Raw genomic sequence first — 19,793 nt, forward strand, 5'->3', positions numbered from 1 at the left:
ATATGTACAGTGAAAATTAATATAAAGTATGGTAAAAGCTCTCCTAATTTCTAGACATATTACCAGCAGGGAAATTAAGCAAAATTTTCAGCATCTAATGTTATTTTCTGAAAGTCGTTTTCAATCAGAAAAAGAAAGGAACGTTCTCGTCAAAAATTAATCAAACGTTTAGACTTCTGTTCGCTATAAACAGCACTCGTTTTCAAACATTTATAACATCCGGTTCTGACATAAATGATAACTTACATTAATGCTATGATACCAATATTATTTCGTCGTGCATACGTTTGTCATTCTTTCGGTAACGATTTTTCGTGAGTTCACTTATCTTAGCAATAATTTTAAAAGTATCTGAGACGTGTCAAGAACGTTTTAGAAAAATTCTTCAATTTCCCATTCGAAATAGAAATTTTCCACATTTCTGTCAGTGTTTCCCGAAAGTGCAAGACATAATGAAAATTCCAAAGAACTCAAGATACGGTCCCAATCACCTCAGCATTTATTTGTAAGACCAACTTTACTTTAACTTATTTTTATATTATATTATAAAAAATTTCAACTTTTTCCAGCATTAACTTCATAAATCCCGATGTTTTAAATTAAAAAATTAAAGTAACTTATTAAAGCTAACTTGCTACGTTTAGCGTTCACCATTGCTGCAATTTTAACACAGTACAAATATATCTGTCGAAATTGTGGTCTAGTAGGGACGCGCGAATTTTTATGCATTATTAAAAATTAAATTTGCTCTGAAAACTTTGCGTTTATTGGAAAATAACCGTTTAAAGCATTTTGTTGTCTTTTTTTTGCTATAGAGCATGTATGTTTGTACTGGCATGTATCAATGCTGACGAAGAAATCTCCCCAGGACCGCCTGGAATTTCAGATGTACCAGGAGGCGTTCCCTCAGCTTCTGAACAAGATCGTAAGTATTAACAACAATTGCTTCATTCATTAAGGCGATGTGAAAATGGCGTCCGTACGATCAATCGTTCATAAAACTTTTCTCGGAACTGAGTATACTGAATCGTTTGAAATTTCCCCACGTGAATGTAGAGGCGTTAACAAATGTCCCGACACCCATAAAATTTCACATTTTATACAACATTTTTAAAATGTCTGTGAACAAGTTTTAAAATGATTGAATTTTCATGGGTATCGGGACTTTCCTTTGAGCCTCTGAATTCACATGGTCAAGTGTTTAACGGTTCGGTACACGTAATTCGAAGAAAAGTTTCATAAACGAGACGTCTTTGACGTCATTTTCATATCCCCTCGAGTACAGATCTGGCATACAGTAATTTGTAAATTTCGCACCTCTTAAAAATAGGTGGTCAACTAGAAGACTCTTCAAGCTGATATATCGCAAAACGGACTAATGTTGTTATTAATGTTTCAGAGAGTAAAAACAATCCTGTCGCAAACTTATCACTCGTGCACTACCAGTCGTGTTTGAACTCAAGTAAATAATTTCCTGTAATGATTTATTTTAAATCCGTGGAAGACGCTCTGCTCCTTAAAAGAAATGAACGAATGTTGAATCTTTAAGAAGTTCCAGAAAAAAAAAGGCCTCATAAGCTTTCATGTCAATAATCAAACTTTCAGGCTAAGCAATCGATACATGAAACGGCATGATTAAAAAGGAATGTTATCAATTCGATGAACGGATAATTATTAAGATTTATTCAACATCGATATAGCACATTTTACGGAGCAAGAGGAACTGACAGGGATTTTAGAACTTCTGATCTTGAAGTTAAAAAGCTTATTTCTTTTCGTTCAGGTGATATTGAAAGTCGAGGAATTCAGACAATTGTAGCTATCTTGGAGAAATTAGGTGGTTGGTTCATAGTAATGCCAAAAGATGAGAGGAAACCCAATGACCATTCTTGGCAGGAAATCGACAAAGTTTATACACGCCTGACCGGTGATGCATCCCTGTTTAAAATTGACGTTCGTAAAAGTGAGCAATCCCAGGCTGAATACCTTATCACAGTACGTATATTCTCCATTGATAGAAGTCGCAAAAACACACCCATTTTAATTCGAACTCAGAATTAATCTTCACAAATTGCGAACACTATGTAAAAATTGTATTTCGACAAAAAAAATTCCTGACAACTTTATAATTTCTACGATCCTTAATATTTTGTATTAATGTGAGCTCGAGATTGAAACAGGATTACTCGTCACAAATTGTAAGTTTCAAATTTGATGATATGGAAATTGTTATCAGGTTGATGAGCCCGATTTCGCATTACAAGAAGCGTTACAAACCCAGGAATCTGTGGAAGAATATAAACGATTGATCGGAAACGTGGCGAGAATTTTCGTAAAGTTTCAGTCGTCCACCGTTTCCATTGAAAGTATAAACCAGGAAATCGAACAAATGGTCGAATTTGAACAGAAATTATATGAGGTGATGTTTTATTTTTTAATATATAAATTAATTAAAACTAACATCTTGTGTAAATCTGACGTCCAACGAAGTGTAATACGCTCTAGATTGTTAAACAAAAATATTTTAAAAACGGTCTAACCAAATATTATATAATGGCGTCACATGCAAAAAGTATCGCGGTAAAGAATTTAACACGCTATAAATTATACATTATTTTTAATCGGCTTGTTATTTTATGTAACTTTTGAAATAATTGTTTAATACAGATCGCTCAACGTGTCAGACAGATATTGTCGGATAGGGAAGCAACATTGCAGATCTCCCAATTTCAAGAACGGTATAATATCAGAAACAGTGTTTGGGAAGTATCACAAGTAAGAATAAAATTGCGGCTTGTCCCATATCAAAAGGACGATTCCAGTTTACCGGCTTTATTTGCAACAACAATATGACAAAATACTGAGCAATTTTCTCCAATTACCAGTGAAAAGTACGGCTATACTGAAATGTACAGGAATTTCTTTGAATTTGTTTCAGATTCATTGGCTGGATATTATACGGAATCTCTTCCGTGATACGAACGTAGAAATCCACAGCAATGAGATGATTTCTTTTAAAAGCAGTTATTACATATATAAACTCGTGGACGTCCTCAATGCTACACCAATATCTACCATAAGTAATATCCGAACATCCTAATACCTGTTTCATATGTTACGAATTCAATGTAAAATTAATTCTTCTTCAAATTATTTCATATACGTCTAGCACGATGTGTTTCATCTTCTTTAATATCAATAAGTGTGAAACTTTCACGATTATTCAATTTATTTAGTTTGGTCATTTTAACATTTGATTTCTTTGTCATGTATGTAAAACTGGATTCACGTATAATTATAATGCAAGGTCGAAAATCTCGTTACTTACGTATGATGTGCAATAACACAAATCAAATTACAATAAGCGTTATTTTCTTTTATCAGTAATGCATACGAATTTAACTATTTTTGTTTTTGTTGCAGTTAATTACATTCATTGGCACTTTATACGAAATATGCTACAATATGGCGATAAGAATATGGTTGAATTGGACAAGAAATTTAAAAACATTCTGCGGAAATCTGTTGCTGAAGAAACAAGGTTGGTTTAAAATTGTTCTCTATGACTTATGAATAAATTATATATTCAACTAAAGTAATTAACATTCGATTGAATCGTCTCAACAAAGACTCAGTGAATGATACGTTAGTATTTATTTGAATATTTAGGTAATTATATGTTATATACATTTTTTAGTTTTTCTACGATACAGTAAATGTATAAATTTTATCGAAAAAGGTTTAATGTTTACGTTTGAAATACCGCAAGCTTTCTTTTCAGAAATATAATTTGCGAAAAGGAAAGGCAACTTGCAATTTCGATACTTTCCAAAATTCACACGACTGGCAACACTGATATAGCAAAGAAAGACTTCGTAAGTATTGCAATTTGCATGTGGATCAACACTCGCATTAATTGTTACTGTTCTTGAACTTAACTGGTAGGATGAAACTTACAACTTTTGCTTTTTGTACTCAACCTTCTCAACTTAACGAACTTAACAGAATTAATCTTCTACAGCCAAAACTTGGATTTCATTATTTGGACAATGTGTTACTATTGAAAAATCGTGCCGTTAGGGAATCACTGCAAAAATTGAGAAATCCAGATTCGTCGTTAGTAGGTCTTCAGCCTCATAAGGTAGACAGGTAAACGTGTAGAAGAGTTTAAAGAATTCAAAGAAAAGTTTTTAATGTATGTCTCCAAATAAATAAATCTAAATTTTCATTGCTAATAGCACTCTTATACCAGCGATTCCTTCTAACAAATGTGCAAGCAAAATCTGCAAACGAACAGGTACGGATTTTCTTCGCACAAATTTCTACGCGAATTTATGACGGTCTTATGCTGTTGATATCATAAACAAATATAACAATTTTATTATGTAGCCCTTGACTTGGACCTCGTTCATAATTATGAAGTGGAGCCATGTGACAACTTTTACGAATATTCTTGTGGAAATTACCATTTAACGAATTTTAATAATGAATTGACCGCCCTTGAATCAGCAAACCTAAATCGGTCATCAGGTAATCACCCTTATTAATAAATAACATTCAAGCAAGTGTCGACTTGATTCTCTTTTAGTGTTCTGCAGGAAAAACATACAGTATGCATTACATCTGATTGACCATCGTTTTTCATAAATTGATCCTAATGAATATTCAACTTTCATAATATCAACATTGTACAATTAGGTGCCTCGGAATTATTTTATGAAATCCCGCTACCGAGTGTGCCTAAACCACATTGTTGTTAAATGTAATTAATTGTTTAACAATGTAAATTTCAAATTATTTTCAGCAATTTTGAGCGACAGTTTCAGTCCTCTAGACAGCCAGTCACTGAGAAAAGCGAAGATTTTCTACAAGCAGTGCATGGACAATGGTATATCAGCTTTTAGACTATTAAATTTACGAAATCTTCGAAACTCAGTTTGGGTCTATTAAATGAGATTGGCTAAAATTTAATTCGAATTTTTCTTACAGCCATACTTAACGAATATAGTATCAGTGCTGTCCTGGATGTTATAAATTCACAAGGCGGCTGGTCACTGTTGAGTACCAAGTTATCAACAGAATCAACGCATACTTGGCAGAGTATACTCAATTTCTATGCACAGTATGGCATCTTTTCATTATTTAAAATCAGCCTTCGTCCCGTTGAAAAAGCTGGAAAATCAACATGGTATTTGGCGGTGAGTTAAGACTACGGTTAATGAATCTAAATGGTAGTTTTTTTTCGTAATATTGAAAATGGGGATTATCAAAGACAGAGAATATTAAAAATATAGAAATTGAGAAGGAAAAAGAATTTCTCTTACTTAGTATTTAAAAGCCGTCATTAGAATTATTTCCAGTAGATGCATTATCTCGTACATTCGCGTGATTGAATGAAGAATAAGATACAAAAAAATACTAAAGGACACAATTTAAAGAAGGCGAAGTATGCAGGGATATTTTCACGTTACATTCTGTCAAAATGGTACCATTTTATTTAAGAAAAAAAACTAGTATAGTGATGATTAAACGTATCTTGCGATCCATAGTTAGATCCGCCTGATTTACCAATGCCTCCTGGATCGCTAAACAATAAATTGGTGGAAGCAAAATATAGGATGTATATGGATAAAATAGTGGAGGCTTTCTCAAAAGTTGCAAAAGTTGGTTACGTATACAATCCACAAATTGACAACATAATACTTTTCGAAAAGGAGCTCACAAAGGTAAGATTAGTTTTTAAATCTCCAAAGCTCAAAGGATCAAAAATATTTCCAAAAAGGTTCTTTCGACCTCCGTCAAGTACTTCGGCAAATTTCCTCAAGTTTTTGAGATGCCTTCGGACCTCCACGAGTTTTTGGAAGTAATGTCGAAGTGTTAACTTACATCTACAGATTGTTATCGAAAAGTGATTTTTTCAGATTGTGCTACTTAATAATCGCTTTCCATCGAATGACAATTTAAACGATCATATCACTACACTCGAAAATTGGATTTCAATAATGAACGAGGTTACTAAAAGTCAAACAGGGCCAAATATCAAGGTAAAGCTTGAGAAATTATTATATTTCATATTATTATACTATTACTGAATTTAGGGATAAAAATCGAAATTCACTCGTTAGCGGTTGGTAACTAATAAAGAAAAAAACTTAACCTTCTGTCATGTTTTCAAGAAAGTGCGAGTAAGAAGATTAAAAAATGACTAGCATATGTCAAAAAGAATTTGAAACTAAAGAAAAACTTTTCTATGATTCATATTCGATAAAGAAGACATGGTGGTCGATAAAATGTAATGAAACTGGTCTTTCCTTTTACAGTTCAACTGGCTGAACGCAATAAGAGAAGTTTTCAGCCTTACGAACGTTCAAATAAGCAAGTCTACTCCACTTTTAATAACGAATCGCAATTATTTTACTGCACTGGTAAATCTGCTCAAAACCACACCACGTAATAGAATTGGTTGGTATTTACTACTAATTCTTTAAAGTAGGCTAAACATACCATTTAGTTATACATATAAAATTTTACACGAAAAATCAGAGCATTCAAGTTTAACGCAGTAATTATAGTCTGTGTTGTTATAAATACGATTTATACGAAACTATTCTAATTGCTTGTAATGTTGTCAGTGAAATATCTACATTGGAATTTTATCTACAATATGCTTCCATACGGTTCAACCTTAATGCGAAAAATTGCTTCTGATATTAATTTTGAGTACTATGGAATAACAACAAATCCAAGGCGGTAAGTTTTCAAAATGTGTAGGAAATTTAAAAAAGATCCTCTTGTAACACCCTAAATTCCAGGAATCTCGAGTGTACGGAACAGAACCCAATGAAACTCGCCATATATCATGCATTTTTACAAAAACACTTTTCGAAGGAATCCAAAAACCTAGTAAGAAAAATGAATAACATTTCAATGACTTTACTTCCACTTGTTTCGCAACGTTGTAAATATTAGAAATTATTAAACGCTCGCACGCGTTTTTCTCTTATTTAGGCCACTGATATATTTCTGGAAATCCAATCTAAAGTCGAAACAATTGCTAGAAATATGAAATGGTTAGACGACACTGGTAAATATCTAATGACACTAAAATTTGACCAATTAAAATCACATATTGGTTATCCTATAACACACGACATCAATCCAAACTTCGATTATTACTATAGTCAGGTTTGTATTAACTTAAACTATTGTAAAGGACCAGTTTTTGAAAATCAACATTAGTCTCGAAACTTTAATCACCTTATATATAAACTCTAACGTTTATATCCTCACTTTTACAGTTAATCATAAATGAGCAGTTGCCATACATTGATAATATTTTAAGTTACAAGAAGTTTCAATTAAAAAATCAGCTTGAAAACTTACAAAAAACAGTTGACGAGACGGAAGCAAAGTAAGTTACATCTAACTAAATGAGAAACCGGCCACTACTTGATTTTTTGTTTTAGATGGGATTCGTACACTGACATGGCCAACAGATTTGGATTTAAACCTGATACTTACTCCATAAGTACATTATTGTAGATTCTATATTTATATTCCGGCTCTATTTACGTTCACCTATTATAGCGACGTTTTTTTTTTTTTTTTTCATTTTTTCCAGGTTTTCCTGCGCATATACTTCAGCCACCTCTCTTTAGTTTGGATCTACCAATGTAAGTTTGATAAATGTTCACTGTCTTTTCTTGATAATTAATAGCATTAAATTACTAGTGTAATCTCGATTTTGAAGCCGAAAGGAAAGATCACATGATAAGTGACGTTTAAACATTATTAGAAACTAGTATCCGTAATCACGATTTCGCTCCCGATATATGTAAGTAGAATTCGAAATTCATAATCTTTTTTTTATCACTTTTCACCCCCTTAGGGCTTGGTTAGGATAAAATCCTAAAATTGGTTTTCAGATATTTCTATATGTACTCTGTTTAAATAAAAACTAAGTCAATGTCTCAGTGGGTTTCAGAAAAATTAAGAAATTTGTAAAAACACATTTTACTCCTTTTCACCCTCTTAGAGGTTGAAGTTCGAAAAATCCTGTCAACCAGTCATTCAGGGATCTCTTTCATATATGTAGATTAAGGTTTACATTCACTTCAGAAACTTCATGTACCTTCTTATAACTTTAAAACAAATGTTCTCTTAATTTCAGTGCGATGAATTATGGAGCAATTGGAGCTTTAATGGGCCAGGAAATTTTTCGAGCAATTCTCAACGTTTGTAAGTCTCACAGCTGAAATTGCGACAAATTGTAAAATCGCTATTATAACTTACTCAAACATTTGTCACACTTTCAGTCCAATCGTACTTCAACACAATCGACGAAGCCGAGAAGATTGAAGATTTTCATTGCTTCATTGATCAACTTAAGTCGACCCCTTTCGGAACAATTGCTAGCGTAAGTTGATGCTATCTCTGTTTTTATGCGTTTCTCGATGTTGACAAAATTATTCCTCTGTCAAACGATTAAATATTGTTGAATTCTCCAGTTGATACCCGAGAACTTAGAAAGAAGTTTAGTGACCACTGTCGGACTGCAAGCTGCTTATGAAGCTTATAAAGAAGCTTCAAGGAAACAGGGATTCGTGGATAAGAAGCTCGAACGATTTATTCACAGGAGCGGCGACGAACTCTTTTTCATGGCGTTTGCACACGTACGTAAACGTTTGTTAATGAGTCATTTTTAAGTTAGAGTAACAACATTTTACGATGGTTTGGCATCCCACTGATCCCTTCGTTGATGTTCCGTTTGACAGGCTCATTGCACTGTACATGACCCTAAATCTGCAAACTCAGGATATGCTGCTTACAATCCATCACAATTAATAATACTGGATGCAATCAAACACAGCAAATTTAAAACCGCTTTTCAATGTTTATCAACACAGCAGATGAGTTATGAAACTAAGTGCACCCTGTAAGAGAGTTAACCTGTATCTCTGAAAATGTTGACCTTCTGTGAAAATAAATAACTATTCGGAAATGAGTCCTTATTAATATGTGAGTCCAACCCAAGGGGCTATTCATTTGGAAATCAGTGAAAATTATTTCCTTGTTTGAGATCCGCATGACTCTGATTTCATATAATAAATAACAATGCGATTCGGTAACACGTAACGTTTGGCCTTAAAATTGTGACAGTGTTCGGTGATTTCCAACGATTTCCACCTGATCTCCACATGATTTCAAGCGTTAAAATCCATGATTTCCTGAGTGAATACCCCCTCGGTCCTCTCAATCAAGTATCGATTTATGATCTGTGTCTGTCAGCGTAGCTTTGAGTACTTGGATCAGGTTGGAGAATCGCTCTCTCGATGGGCACTCACGACACGATCTTTCGATTTAAACTGTGACTTAGACCAAGAGTCAATGTTACTTGTCACTTACTTCGTATACCGTCGAAATTATTGGGTTGTTCGGAAAGAAATTTCGTTTTTTTTTTTTATGAAAATGAAAAACGATTTTTTTATAGCGAATAAATATTTTATTGAATTATATATTGTCCATTCTGGTCCAATACCTTTTGCCATCTTTCTGGCAGTAGCATGATTCCACGCTCATACAATGTTTGGTTTTTGCTGTCAAAAAACTGATCCAGGTGATTTTTGACCTCCTCATTTGAAGTAAAGGTTTTACCGTTCAAAAAATTTTGTAGAAACCGGAACAAGTAATAATCAGAAGGTGCCATATCTGGAGAATATGGTGGGTGTGGTAGTATATCCCATCCAAGCTGTAGAAGCTTTTGGCGAGTTAAGAAACTTGTATGAGGTCTCGCATTATCTTGGTGAAACACTACACCTTTTCTATCGATCAATGCTGGTCTCTTCTGTTTAAGTGAATCATTCAATTTGTCCAGCTGGTGACAGTACACTTCAGAATTGATCGTTGTGTTGTTCGGTAGAATCTCAAAAAAAAACAATTCCTATGAAATCCCCCCAAACAGATACCATCACCTTTTTTTTATGAATTTCGGCTTTCGAAGTTCCTTGAGCCGGTTCATCTTTTTTACTCCATGATCTCTTGCGTGTAACATTATTGTAGACAACCCCTTTCTCGTCCCCAGTAATGATGCGCTTCAAAAATGGATCATTTTCTTAACGTTTGAGAAGCAAATCACAGACGTCAATGCGATGACACAAATTTCTTTCCGTAAGAACACGAGGAATCCATATGTCGAGCTTTAAGATTAAACCTAGGCGTTTCAAATGATCATGAATGGTCGAATTCGATAAATATAATCTCTCAGCGATTTCACGAGTTGTTATTCGCCGGTTTGCATCAATTAATGCCTTTATCGTGTTTTCATCAGCTTTAAGTGGCCTTCCAAAACGTGGGGCATCTTCAATATCAAAATTGCCGGATTGAAATTTTGCAAACCAGTTTTGACACTTGCGTTCTGTCAATACATCTTCTCCATACACATCGGATAATTTTTTTCTTGTTTGAACGGCATTTTTACCTTTTCGATAGTAAAAAAGTAAAATATTCCGAAAATGCCACTTTTCACTTTCCATATTTGAAAGGGTACCAACCAAAAACTACTGCGTAGAATCAATCAAACTTTTTCACAAGCAAGCCTTGCTAAATCAGTTGTCAAAACATATAATGATTATGCGGCTTAAGTGTGAAGTTGGCCTGTGTTGGGAAACAACGAAATTACTTTCCGAACAACCCAATAGTATACTCCGACATCCGTTTCCTGCACGTGCATTGGCTCAAATATCAAACTAAGACCGGAAGACCCAGGATTTCGGGAAAAGTCATACTAATCTCAGAGTTTAAACGGATCATTTTTCACATAGGTTCAGATAACCGAGAGTCATCCTGCCTTAATTCCCGCGACCGACCGACCCTACTGTCAAATAAGATTTTACTATGTTAGGAAAAATAAATTAAGCTAGCGAGGCCCCAACAAATTTACGTTTCGAGTTGCACTCATCAAATTGTAGAAATATAAGATAAAGGGACCTCGCGATATCCGAAGCCACCCTGCATGTGCAGCCCCATCAATTTCGGTAGTAATGGCGATCCCGATAGTTTTCCGAGAAGACAAAATTATTAACTTCCCTCACTCCGAGGGCATTTGTTCAAACCCCACCACGGGGATTAACAACAACTTTCCAAACCCCACTCTTCGCTCTAAGGATGTTTTCCAAACCCCACTACCGAAAGTTTGGGCCTCGAGCAATAGGGGTAGTAAACTAATATAAGATAGAACTTAAGCAGCGCGCGAGACTTTTACATTTGTTACTACACCTGATACTTCTAAACTTACACTTCTCGTTATATTTCCCAAATTAGACTTCCGATTTCTCGTACAATTCTCGTCACTATCATATTCAACTTCTTGAGTTCGACACTTGCCATTTTATATAACACCTTCTCACTCGTTACACCAGTCTTTACGGAGCGAGTTTCAATTCGCCCGTTCAACTTCAAATCGTGCGATCATCAACGTCAACGTCAACTTCGAGATCAACGTTAACTTCGACATCGTCAGCGTCAAGATATTTAGAATGGAAAAACACCTGCATGCACTCACGAATACACATTACACATTACACATTACACACACGCACAAAGCGCGCGCGCAACCCTTTCATTGAATTCCCTTTGGAATCTTGTCTCTTTAGCCAATAAACTTTATTAATTCCTATCGAAAATCCCTAAATTTCAACTTCAATCACCATCTTTCTCCCTTCGCTCACCATTTTATTGATATCTCCGTGATTCACACGTAGCGAAACGAAGATCTTGGGTTCTGATCAGTTGGGTCGCCTGCCTCAAAACGTTGGGACCCCGCCTGGTATGGCCCAGAATCGCTTGCATTAACACTTGCGACACGGTCCTGCCCTCCTTGATTACCCTTCCAGGTCATTCCCTCATTGAAAAGACAAAAGGAGAACTGGGCCATTCGTGATCCTGGACTGGGTCCTTCGGGGACCTTTCATCTCCACTAGTTAATCCTTCGGGAACCAGCGTCCAATAGGAAAATGAATATGAAATGCGAGCTAACTCGCAGTTGGAGTAATAGTTTAGCATTTCTTAAATAATCCGAAAAATCGATTAAACTCAGCTTCCTCTTAGATACCATACCTTTCCACCACGTATCGAAACGTCCATGTAGGACTCAGCTGAAGGCCCACATATTTATTCCCTATTAAACCTTGCAAAATCCGAGTTGTGACTTCTTGCCTCGAAACGTTACGGGTTTTCTCAACTATTTTAACAATAATTTATTTTCTGATAGCGGTTCACTGTCACAATAATTAATTTGGACCAGTCGACTTCCAAACCTATACTGGTTTCCGTCATAGCCGTGACCCGTCAACGCATGAGGCGTGGTAATGCGCGGTTGTGGTGATGGTGTTATCAAACCACCTAATTGGTGGAACGGTCAAAAGGTTTCACCGCCTGATACCTGAAATGGTTGAAAAGACGTTTCTCGTTGGAGACAAAACACTTCGTTTTAATTGATTCTCGTCCACTCGATCACTAGCTATTTTATACTCTTTGCTTTGCAAATCGCGAGGTGGGAGAATGGACTTACGAAAAATTTCCAAACCCATAGAGCAATATTAATTGGTACAATATGAATCATATGGAAGCTAAATAGTATGAGCATTGCCCCAATATTGAATTGTAAACATTTTTATTCATTAGCAGAATTTTCCATCGTAATATAGAAAAGCTATCTACATCTAACATTGTAGATGTATTATAACAAAGTATCATGTACCTACCCACAGAACACTGTTATATAACTGTTAAGTAAATGTTACATTTTCGAAGCTAACGTGTTATGTAGCATAAAAGTAACGTTGAAGTTAGATGTTTGTTATTATTTCCCACTCAATAAGGTAACATGTTATGTAACATGTTATATTAATGTTATAAGTTCAGTTACCTAAAAAATACTATTAATTTTTCAAATATTTAATAAAAAAAATAATGCAATTTTATTAAAAATTATGTAATTTTTTATTTTGTATTGTTTTGTGGCACTTGGCAATAGTTAGATATTATATAATAAATCAGACTTTAAATGAAATTATGTGAATGATAAACTATCTGATTTTAAATAAAGACTACGATTTCACTCAACTAGCAAACAATAACTGATGATGTGTATGCGCGTACGAATTAAAATCACATTTTTTCATACGAGTAGTAAACAAAATATGACATATATTAATCTTATGACATTTGACGATGAATTATGACAATGACGATGGCGATGATGTAATAAAATAGATGACAGTTAGCCTCAATGTAGTTCTGTTTTGTTACAAATATGTGCTGCATATACACAGTAATATCAGGACAGTAACACAATGTAAGATAAGAGTAACAAAGTTACGTTACATTTATATAGATATGATAGTAACAAATGTTATGTAACCTGTTAGCTCCATGTTACATAACTGTTAAGTTACTGCATTGTAACAAATGTCATGTAACTAGTTAGCTCTATGTTACGTAACTGTTAGGTTATTATATTGTAACAATCGTTATGTTATTTGTTAGGTTTAAATTATGTAACTGTTAGGTTTGGTGTTCAGTGGGTAACCGCATTTCTCCTGTATTATACCAATATATTGAACTTAATATTTACTCTAATATTTACCAAATATCAAATTGACTCAATATTAGCTAGTAGTTAATAATACTGGGCCAATATTACATTAAGTTATTACCGATATTCGTTACTACAGAGGTAGAACCGCTTGCACCGACGTGTTTACAGTGTTTTCTAAATAAATTAATTCTTTCTTTTCATTTTAGATCAAAATAAAATGCATCATTTGTGTCAATGACTTATTCCTCCTTGTAAATGAAAAGAAATGATTGCAAAAATCGTATGTAGAACTTTACCAATTAATTATTAAGCGGAGTGAAATTTAAACTTATTACATGAGTAAGTGTTCACTCCTGGAACGCTATTGTAACAACTTCCGACAACGGTTCTCCGATTTATTATATTTATTACGTAACATAAGGTTCACTTATGAAATATATTCAGATTTTTTAAGCGTGGATGAAATCAACGTGTTCATGTGGAAAAAAACGTTCGTTCCGTATTTCAGACAGTCGATACGGATGTTTGTCAAGCAATGTAAAACCAAAGATACGCCGGAAGTACCGTCTAAGAACAATCAACTAAAAGTAAATAGATACAGTTGTACGCCCCGCTACCTACGTTTATCTCCTAGAATAAAGACCATTCTTGGCTATAAAACTAAGGAAAGTGTTAAAACGTTTCGATATAGATTTAGTTCCTGCCGTGTGTTGTGCCACACCGCAATTCTGCGTGGCAATGGCGTCGGCAGATGGTGCACCTGCATGTTGGAGAAAAATCATTTTGTACGTCAGAAATAGATTCAATTTCCTTTTTTATAGAGTCGTTAAACCGTCACCTTGAAAAATTAGTCTCTTTAAACGTCGCTCCTCATCCATTGCGACCAATTATTTCGCTAAATGTATGGACTTGAATAAGAATAATAATCAAGAGAAATGACCGATTTGCTTCAATGGCACATATAGATTAGATCGATTCAAAAAGTGCCCATTTCAATTTATAATATCACAACTAGTACAACTTAATAACTGACTTTGGGGTTTCTAGTGGCCGTTTTAGTACAATAAAAGGTTCTCTGGAAGTACTTGTTATGAAATATGACGACCAATAAATCGGTGAAAGAATCTATGAATAGATATTAAATTCAATTAACACAATTTTAGTCTCAGAATTGAAGTGCATTTTTCTGCAGGTTTTTCCTGGTCAGTTTAGCAGTTGTGAGAACTTCATTCTCCCAGTCTTTGTCGAATACGTCTGCTCTACCTGAGAATACAGAAGTTCCAATTTCGTTACCTCTGACAACCGATCCTTCTGTTCCATCTGGAGGTGTCACTAATGAAGCCAGCAAACCGATCAGCATTTGTAATAGTACTGCCTGCAAATCCGTCGGTATGTGAAAATCTGATAATTGAAAGGGAAGCATGAATCGTGAATTGTCAAATATTTCCAAAAAATTATTTATTTTTGATTATCATCAAGGTCTGCCTGTGAAGAAATGGACATGGAAGTCATACAAAATATTTTTCGAAATCACCGCGCAACGTTTTCTAAACCCTTTCTTGTATTCTTTGCATAAATGCTTTCGATTCTAATATACAATGAAAAAATTACTTTCTAAAATTCTAGAATTTGACATCATCTGGAATGAACATCATACTATAAATCCTTGCAACAATTTTTATGAATACGCTTGTGGTGGTTACTACAACATTCGAGAGGTACCACAAGGAAAGAATTACACGGATCAATTTTTGACGCTTCAAGAAAAGTATGCTAAAAATATTGAAGGTATTTATTCCAATAGTTCTACTGAAAAAAAATGCAGTACGTTATTAAGGTAAAACATATTCTTGAGACGAGTGAGGTAGTAATGCAATTATAGATTTATCAAATCTCTCTTTTCTAGCTGTGTATATCGTTTGAATATAAATTCATTTTCCGTAACCATTCATTTTGCGATATTGAATCATTCTTATTTTTCTAGACATTTTAAAAGGAGACCTTAGTGAAACAGACAGTTCATCGTTAACGAAGGCCAAAGTGCTATACAGTGATTGCGTAGACACGTGTAAGCATTATATGACGATAAATAAATAAAAGTGAATCTATGTAAAATATTTCGATAAGAGCAAATACTAATTTCAATTTATCTTCTAGTCACCATCGAGAGAACGGGTCTCCTTAAAATTCGAGAGAAGTTGGACTTGAATGGGGGCTGGCCTATTATTTCCAGAAGGAAAGAACAATATTCATGGCAAAACCTCCACAAATACTACGACCTAATTTCTGAAACCTTCGCTCTGTACAAAATTTCGATTCGTCAAAATGGCCAATCTCCTATAATTTCGGTAAAACTGTGATATCCATATATATATTACTGATACACTTAGCCGATTCTTTACCACTTTGGAAAGGTAGCTGGCAAACTAAGAATTATATAATACTGAACGTTATCAATATTCAATCCGCAGTTGGAGGTGCCTGATTTCGCAATCCCTCGTGCCAAATTGTTGAACCGTTCTCAAGATCCTTATTCAATTGCTCAATATGTAAAATATATCGAAGAAGCCGCTCACGCTCTTCGTCCATCTTCAGAAACGAATATTACTAACAATGATATCGCGACAGATATATTTGCACTAATTAACTTCGAAGAAGAGCTTGCCAATGTAAGGTTTGGTACTAGACAGGTGACTCGTTATCGGAACAAAATATTTTCAATATAAATGATATTTTTAGATCACCGAAATTGAATCTTCAAATAACGGAAACAATCAAGATCATCCAATGACACTTCAAATGTGGCAGACATTATACAAGACTGTATCAAGGACCGAAGTCTCAAAAGTAAGCGATAACACGTTACAATTAAGGTGAAGTGAAACCCCCTTCAAATCAGTCGATTCGAATACAACAACTTTTTTCAAGGGTATTAGACCAAACTGTCCGAAACTTTGACACATCACTCCTGACCATCTAAGAATTGTCCTGACACATTCAAAATTTGGATTTTTGCAAAAACTTTTTTAACTTAACCCAGACCAGAACCAAAATGGCGTCGAGCTCTCATATTTCGATCAATATACAATTATCGAAGGCTCTGATATGAGAAACGAAAGGGTCAGGACAATTTTACGACAATTTAGAACACTCTGGTAATCGATAAACTCGCATTTCAACGGGATAAAGGCAAAAAAATGTTGTATGCGCTTCTATGCTAAAACGATGGGAATACGAGGTCTCGGAGTGAAAATTTAATTGACCTAGAAATCACAGATGGCGCAAGGGGTCCCTCTGCAGTCAATTAGGGCCCCAGAAAGCACGAACCCAGAGGATTTCTGGAGTTTTACTTCGATTTCTTGATATTTATTGTACGAAAACGACAGGTGGAGTATGCCATTTGGTACAATATCCAATATAATTCGATATAGCTGTCAATATAAAAACGAACTTCGGCAACGTAGGCATTTAGAAAAATCTTCTTTATCGACGTCGATCAAGTTCCTCGACGTGTTTCACGTCACCTTAATACTTCCAACATTACCGAGTTGAAAACCTTTTTTTTATTTCTATTAGGTAAACTGGATCAAGACAGTGAAGAATCTATTTAATCTCGCCCGGGTAAAAGTTGAAAGTTCAGAAAACATTGTTATTTCCAATATGGTTTACTTTTTCGAACTAGCTAACCTGCTTGATAGAACACCACCTCGTACCGTAGGTAAGAAATATGAAACAAAAGTTTCAATAGTATAAAAACTATTATAAAATATACCAAAATATTTGAGTTAATAAGCTTAATCTTCTTTTCTTGAGCGCGTAAGTTTCTATTCAAGGCACACGGGATTTAGTATTCTTGTATTAATGATCATTAATTATTACAGTGAATTATATACACTGGAAGTTTATTAGTCGCGTTTTAAAGTACGGGAATACCAGAATGCAAAACATCGGTGCTGAGTTCCAGGAGACATTCTTTGGAATAAAGGAGACCGGGACACGGTATGTTATAAAAAGTTATTTAACCGTTGAAGAAGCCGACGTTTGAAACGTAAATGATCAAATTCATTTTCGTATTCTTTCAAGAATATTGTATTTCAATAAGATATAATTTAGAGATTAAGTACGAATATAAATGATCGAATGCTCATAGAAATCATAACTTAGACCACGGTATCAAGTTTGACTCATTAATAACTTTCGAAACTTTTATTTCGATGAATACTTTTGATTACTGAGATCAATGACTTTCGTAATTAATTCTTTAAAGAAAAATATCGATTTTATACTTATTACCCCTTGAAGAGTACTTTCTTGGGCGAATCGTTAAGAAACAATTAATGCACAATTATTCATTTCTTGAACGTATCTTTACAGATCGGAACAATGTATTCGTGAACATGGATTAACCCACGCTGTTTATTATGAGTTAAAAAGGAAAAACTTTTCATCGGAATCCAATCTTGTTGTAAGTTACCTTGTATATATAAATAACGGCTGATTTTAAAAAAGATATTCGTATTTCTTTTTATCTAAAACATATTTCAAGTGTTTTGAACTTTACATTAAGGCCAAGAACATATTCACCACAATCAAGAGTCAAATTATACGACTTATCGAAGCAGCAACCGGTCTGGATGAGAATACAAAATTGTTAGTGAAAACGAAGCTTCAAAATATAAAAGAGCTTGTTGGATACCCTTTTTGGTATGACAACAGTGAAGCATTGAATCGGTACTATAGAAAGGTAAAAAGCTTATAATCATTGACGTCATCGAATGTTCTTTTATACAGTGATTGTAACAAATAAAAAATTCTGCTCTACAGCTGGAAATCCTTAAAGACGATTACTTCAACAATGTATTAAAATGCAAAGGATTTACATTGAAGAGAAAACTGAAGAAACTTCGAGATTCAACAGAATCAGAGTAAGAACCAGTTACATATAAAAAAACTCGAATTTTTTCATTTCGTTCAAATGAGAATTTATACAAAATTAATATTACTTAAATGCTATGTATTTTTTCCATCTTCAAAGTATTTACTCCACTAGACGATTAATGTAAATATTTCTTGAAACCGTTTGAACTTATTTTTGCATAAAAGTGCTAATGGTATGCTTTTGAAATAAGCTTATTCTATTATGTTCTCTTATGTTCGTTTTCTGTGCAGTTGGTACGAGAACATTAACTTACTGAATGGACTGCAACAACGATACAACAACAATATAAGTACATACCATAAGCGAACGTTTTCATGTTTGAAAAAATATATTTAATTTGAAAGAATTTAATAAATAACAATTGTTTCAGTTTTGCCTGTGGGCATTCTTCAAATACCATTATTCAACCATGAACTTCCCGAGTGAGTACACTTTATTTATTGTGCTAGTCATCTATTAGTCTGTATTGTTTAAATTTAAATTTACAGCGCTATAAATTACGGAGCTATTGGATCCATTATAGGTCGTGAAATATTCGCCGCACTTGACGGTTTATGTAAGTTCAATTTTGCACTGATGTTTAGAAGCAAATTTCAATACACGTAAACAACTTATTTCATAACCGAGTTCATTTCTTGTTAATAGTGCCTAACGTAAACACGAACTTCTTCACCGACAAATTTAAGCAGTACCAATTGATTTATGGAAAAACCGTTCCGGTATGAAATAGCTAATATTCTTTTATAAGAATGTTTATAAAAGTATAGAATTAACCAACTTATCTTTCTTAGGAACAAGATGCTCCGAATGTAAGTGACAGTATCGCTACAACTATCGGGCTTCAAGCAGCTTATAAAGCTTACTTAGATAAAGTCAAAGAAGACACATATGTTGAAAAAAGGCTATCAATTCTTTCAAAGATGAGCGGGGAAAAGCTATTCTTTAAAGCTTTTGCAAACGTAAGTTGATCCTTAACATTTTGACATACTTTTAATTAATTACGTACCGCCAAAGTCATGACTTGTTTGTTTGACAGGCTTTTTGCAAGACGGTAAGATCAGAGTTTGCTGTATACTCATTGGACACCCAGCAATATAGCGCATCACAAATGAAAATAATTGATTCTATCTCAAGTATTGTCGGATTTGGGGAAGCTTATAAATGCACCGTTGGATCGCCTATGAACCCAGAGAAAAAATACAGTTTATAGAAATAGGTATCAAAGAATGTGACCACGAATTGTTGCAAATAAAATCT

General features: G+C 34.3%; 2 protein-coding genes across 2 annotated transcripts; both read left to right on the forward strand.

Annotated features, from left to right (window-relative positions):
* The first annotated feature begins 368 nt into the window (after positions 1-368).
* Positions 369-9,001, forward strand: LOC105698471 (endothelin-converting enzyme 1). Its single transcript, XM_012422758.1, has 27 exons — positions 369-505; positions 816-925; positions 1,400-1,462; positions 1,784-1,995; positions 2,237-2,419; positions 2,668-2,775; positions 2,939-3,080; positions 3,424-3,541; positions 3,782-3,875; positions 4,022-4,149; positions 4,239-4,297; positions 4,390-4,530; positions 4,805-4,888; positions 4,990-5,198; positions 5,550-5,726; positions 5,922-6,044; positions 6,321-6,462; positions 6,633-6,750; positions 6,813-6,903; positions 7,009-7,185; positions 7,299-7,411; positions 7,467-7,528; positions 7,622-7,673; positions 8,171-8,238; positions 8,316-8,416; positions 8,508-8,672; positions 8,775-9,001. The coding sequence occupies exons 1-27, from the start codon at positions 453-455 to the stop codon at positions 8,937-8,939; spliced, it is 3,258 nt and encodes a 1,085-aa protein (XP_012278181.1). The 5' UTR covers positions 369-452; the 3' UTR covers positions 8,940-9,001.
* A 5,312-nt stretch (positions 9,002-14,313) lies between these two features.
* LOC105698470 (membrane metallo-endopeptidase-like 1) lies at positions 14,314-19,764 on the forward strand. Its single transcript, XM_012422757.1, has 18 exons — positions 14,314-14,382; positions 14,790-14,986; positions 15,224-15,385; positions 15,582-15,665; positions 15,755-15,945; positions 16,069-16,266; positions 16,337-16,444; positions 17,174-17,315; positions 17,479-17,596; positions 17,972-18,062; positions 18,165-18,341; positions 18,422-18,522; positions 18,767-18,825; positions 18,907-18,958; positions 19,025-19,092; positions 19,182-19,255; positions 19,328-19,495; positions 19,573-19,764. The coding sequence occupies exons 1-18, from the start codon at positions 14,336-14,338 to the stop codon at positions 19,744-19,746; spliced, it is 2,211 nt and encodes a 736-aa protein (XP_012278180.1). The 5' UTR covers positions 14,314-14,335; the 3' UTR covers positions 19,747-19,764.
* Positions 19,765-19,793: the final 29 nt, after the last annotated feature.

Source organism: Orussus abietinus, unplaced genomic scaffold, assembly GCF_000612105.2.
Source record: "Orussus abietinus isolate OABI.00-Male unplaced genomic scaffold, Oabi_2.0 scaffold421, whole genome shotgun sequence".
In the NCBI taxonomy this organism is placed as follows: Eukaryota; Metazoa; Arthropoda; class Insecta; order Hymenoptera; family Orussidae; genus Orussus; species Orussus abietinus.

Coding starts and splice junctions, on each gene's coding strand:
- LOC105698471 (XM_012422758.1), top strand. CDS start 453: ATGAAAATTCCAAAGAACTCAAGATACGGTCCCAATCACCTCAGCATT. Junction 2,420..2,667: donor TTGAACAGAAATTATATGAG/GTGATGTTTTAT, acceptor TGTTTAATACAG/ATCGCTCAACGTGTCAGACA. Junction 5,199..5,549: donor AATCAACATGGTATTTGGCG/GTGAGTTAAGAC, acceptor TGCGATCCATAG/TTAGATCCGCCTGATTTACC.
- LOC105698470 (XM_012422757.1), top strand. CDS start 14,336: ATGGCGTCGGCAGATGGTGCACCTGCATGTTGGAGAAAAATCATTTT. Junction 14,383..14,789: donor TGTTGGAGAAAAATCATTTT/GTACGTCAGAAA, acceptor ATTTTTCTGCAG/GTTTTTCCTGGTCAGTTTAG. Junction 17,597..17,971: donor ATAAAGGAGACCGGGACACG/GTATGTTATAAA, acceptor GTATCTTTACAG/ATCGGAACAATGTATTCGTG.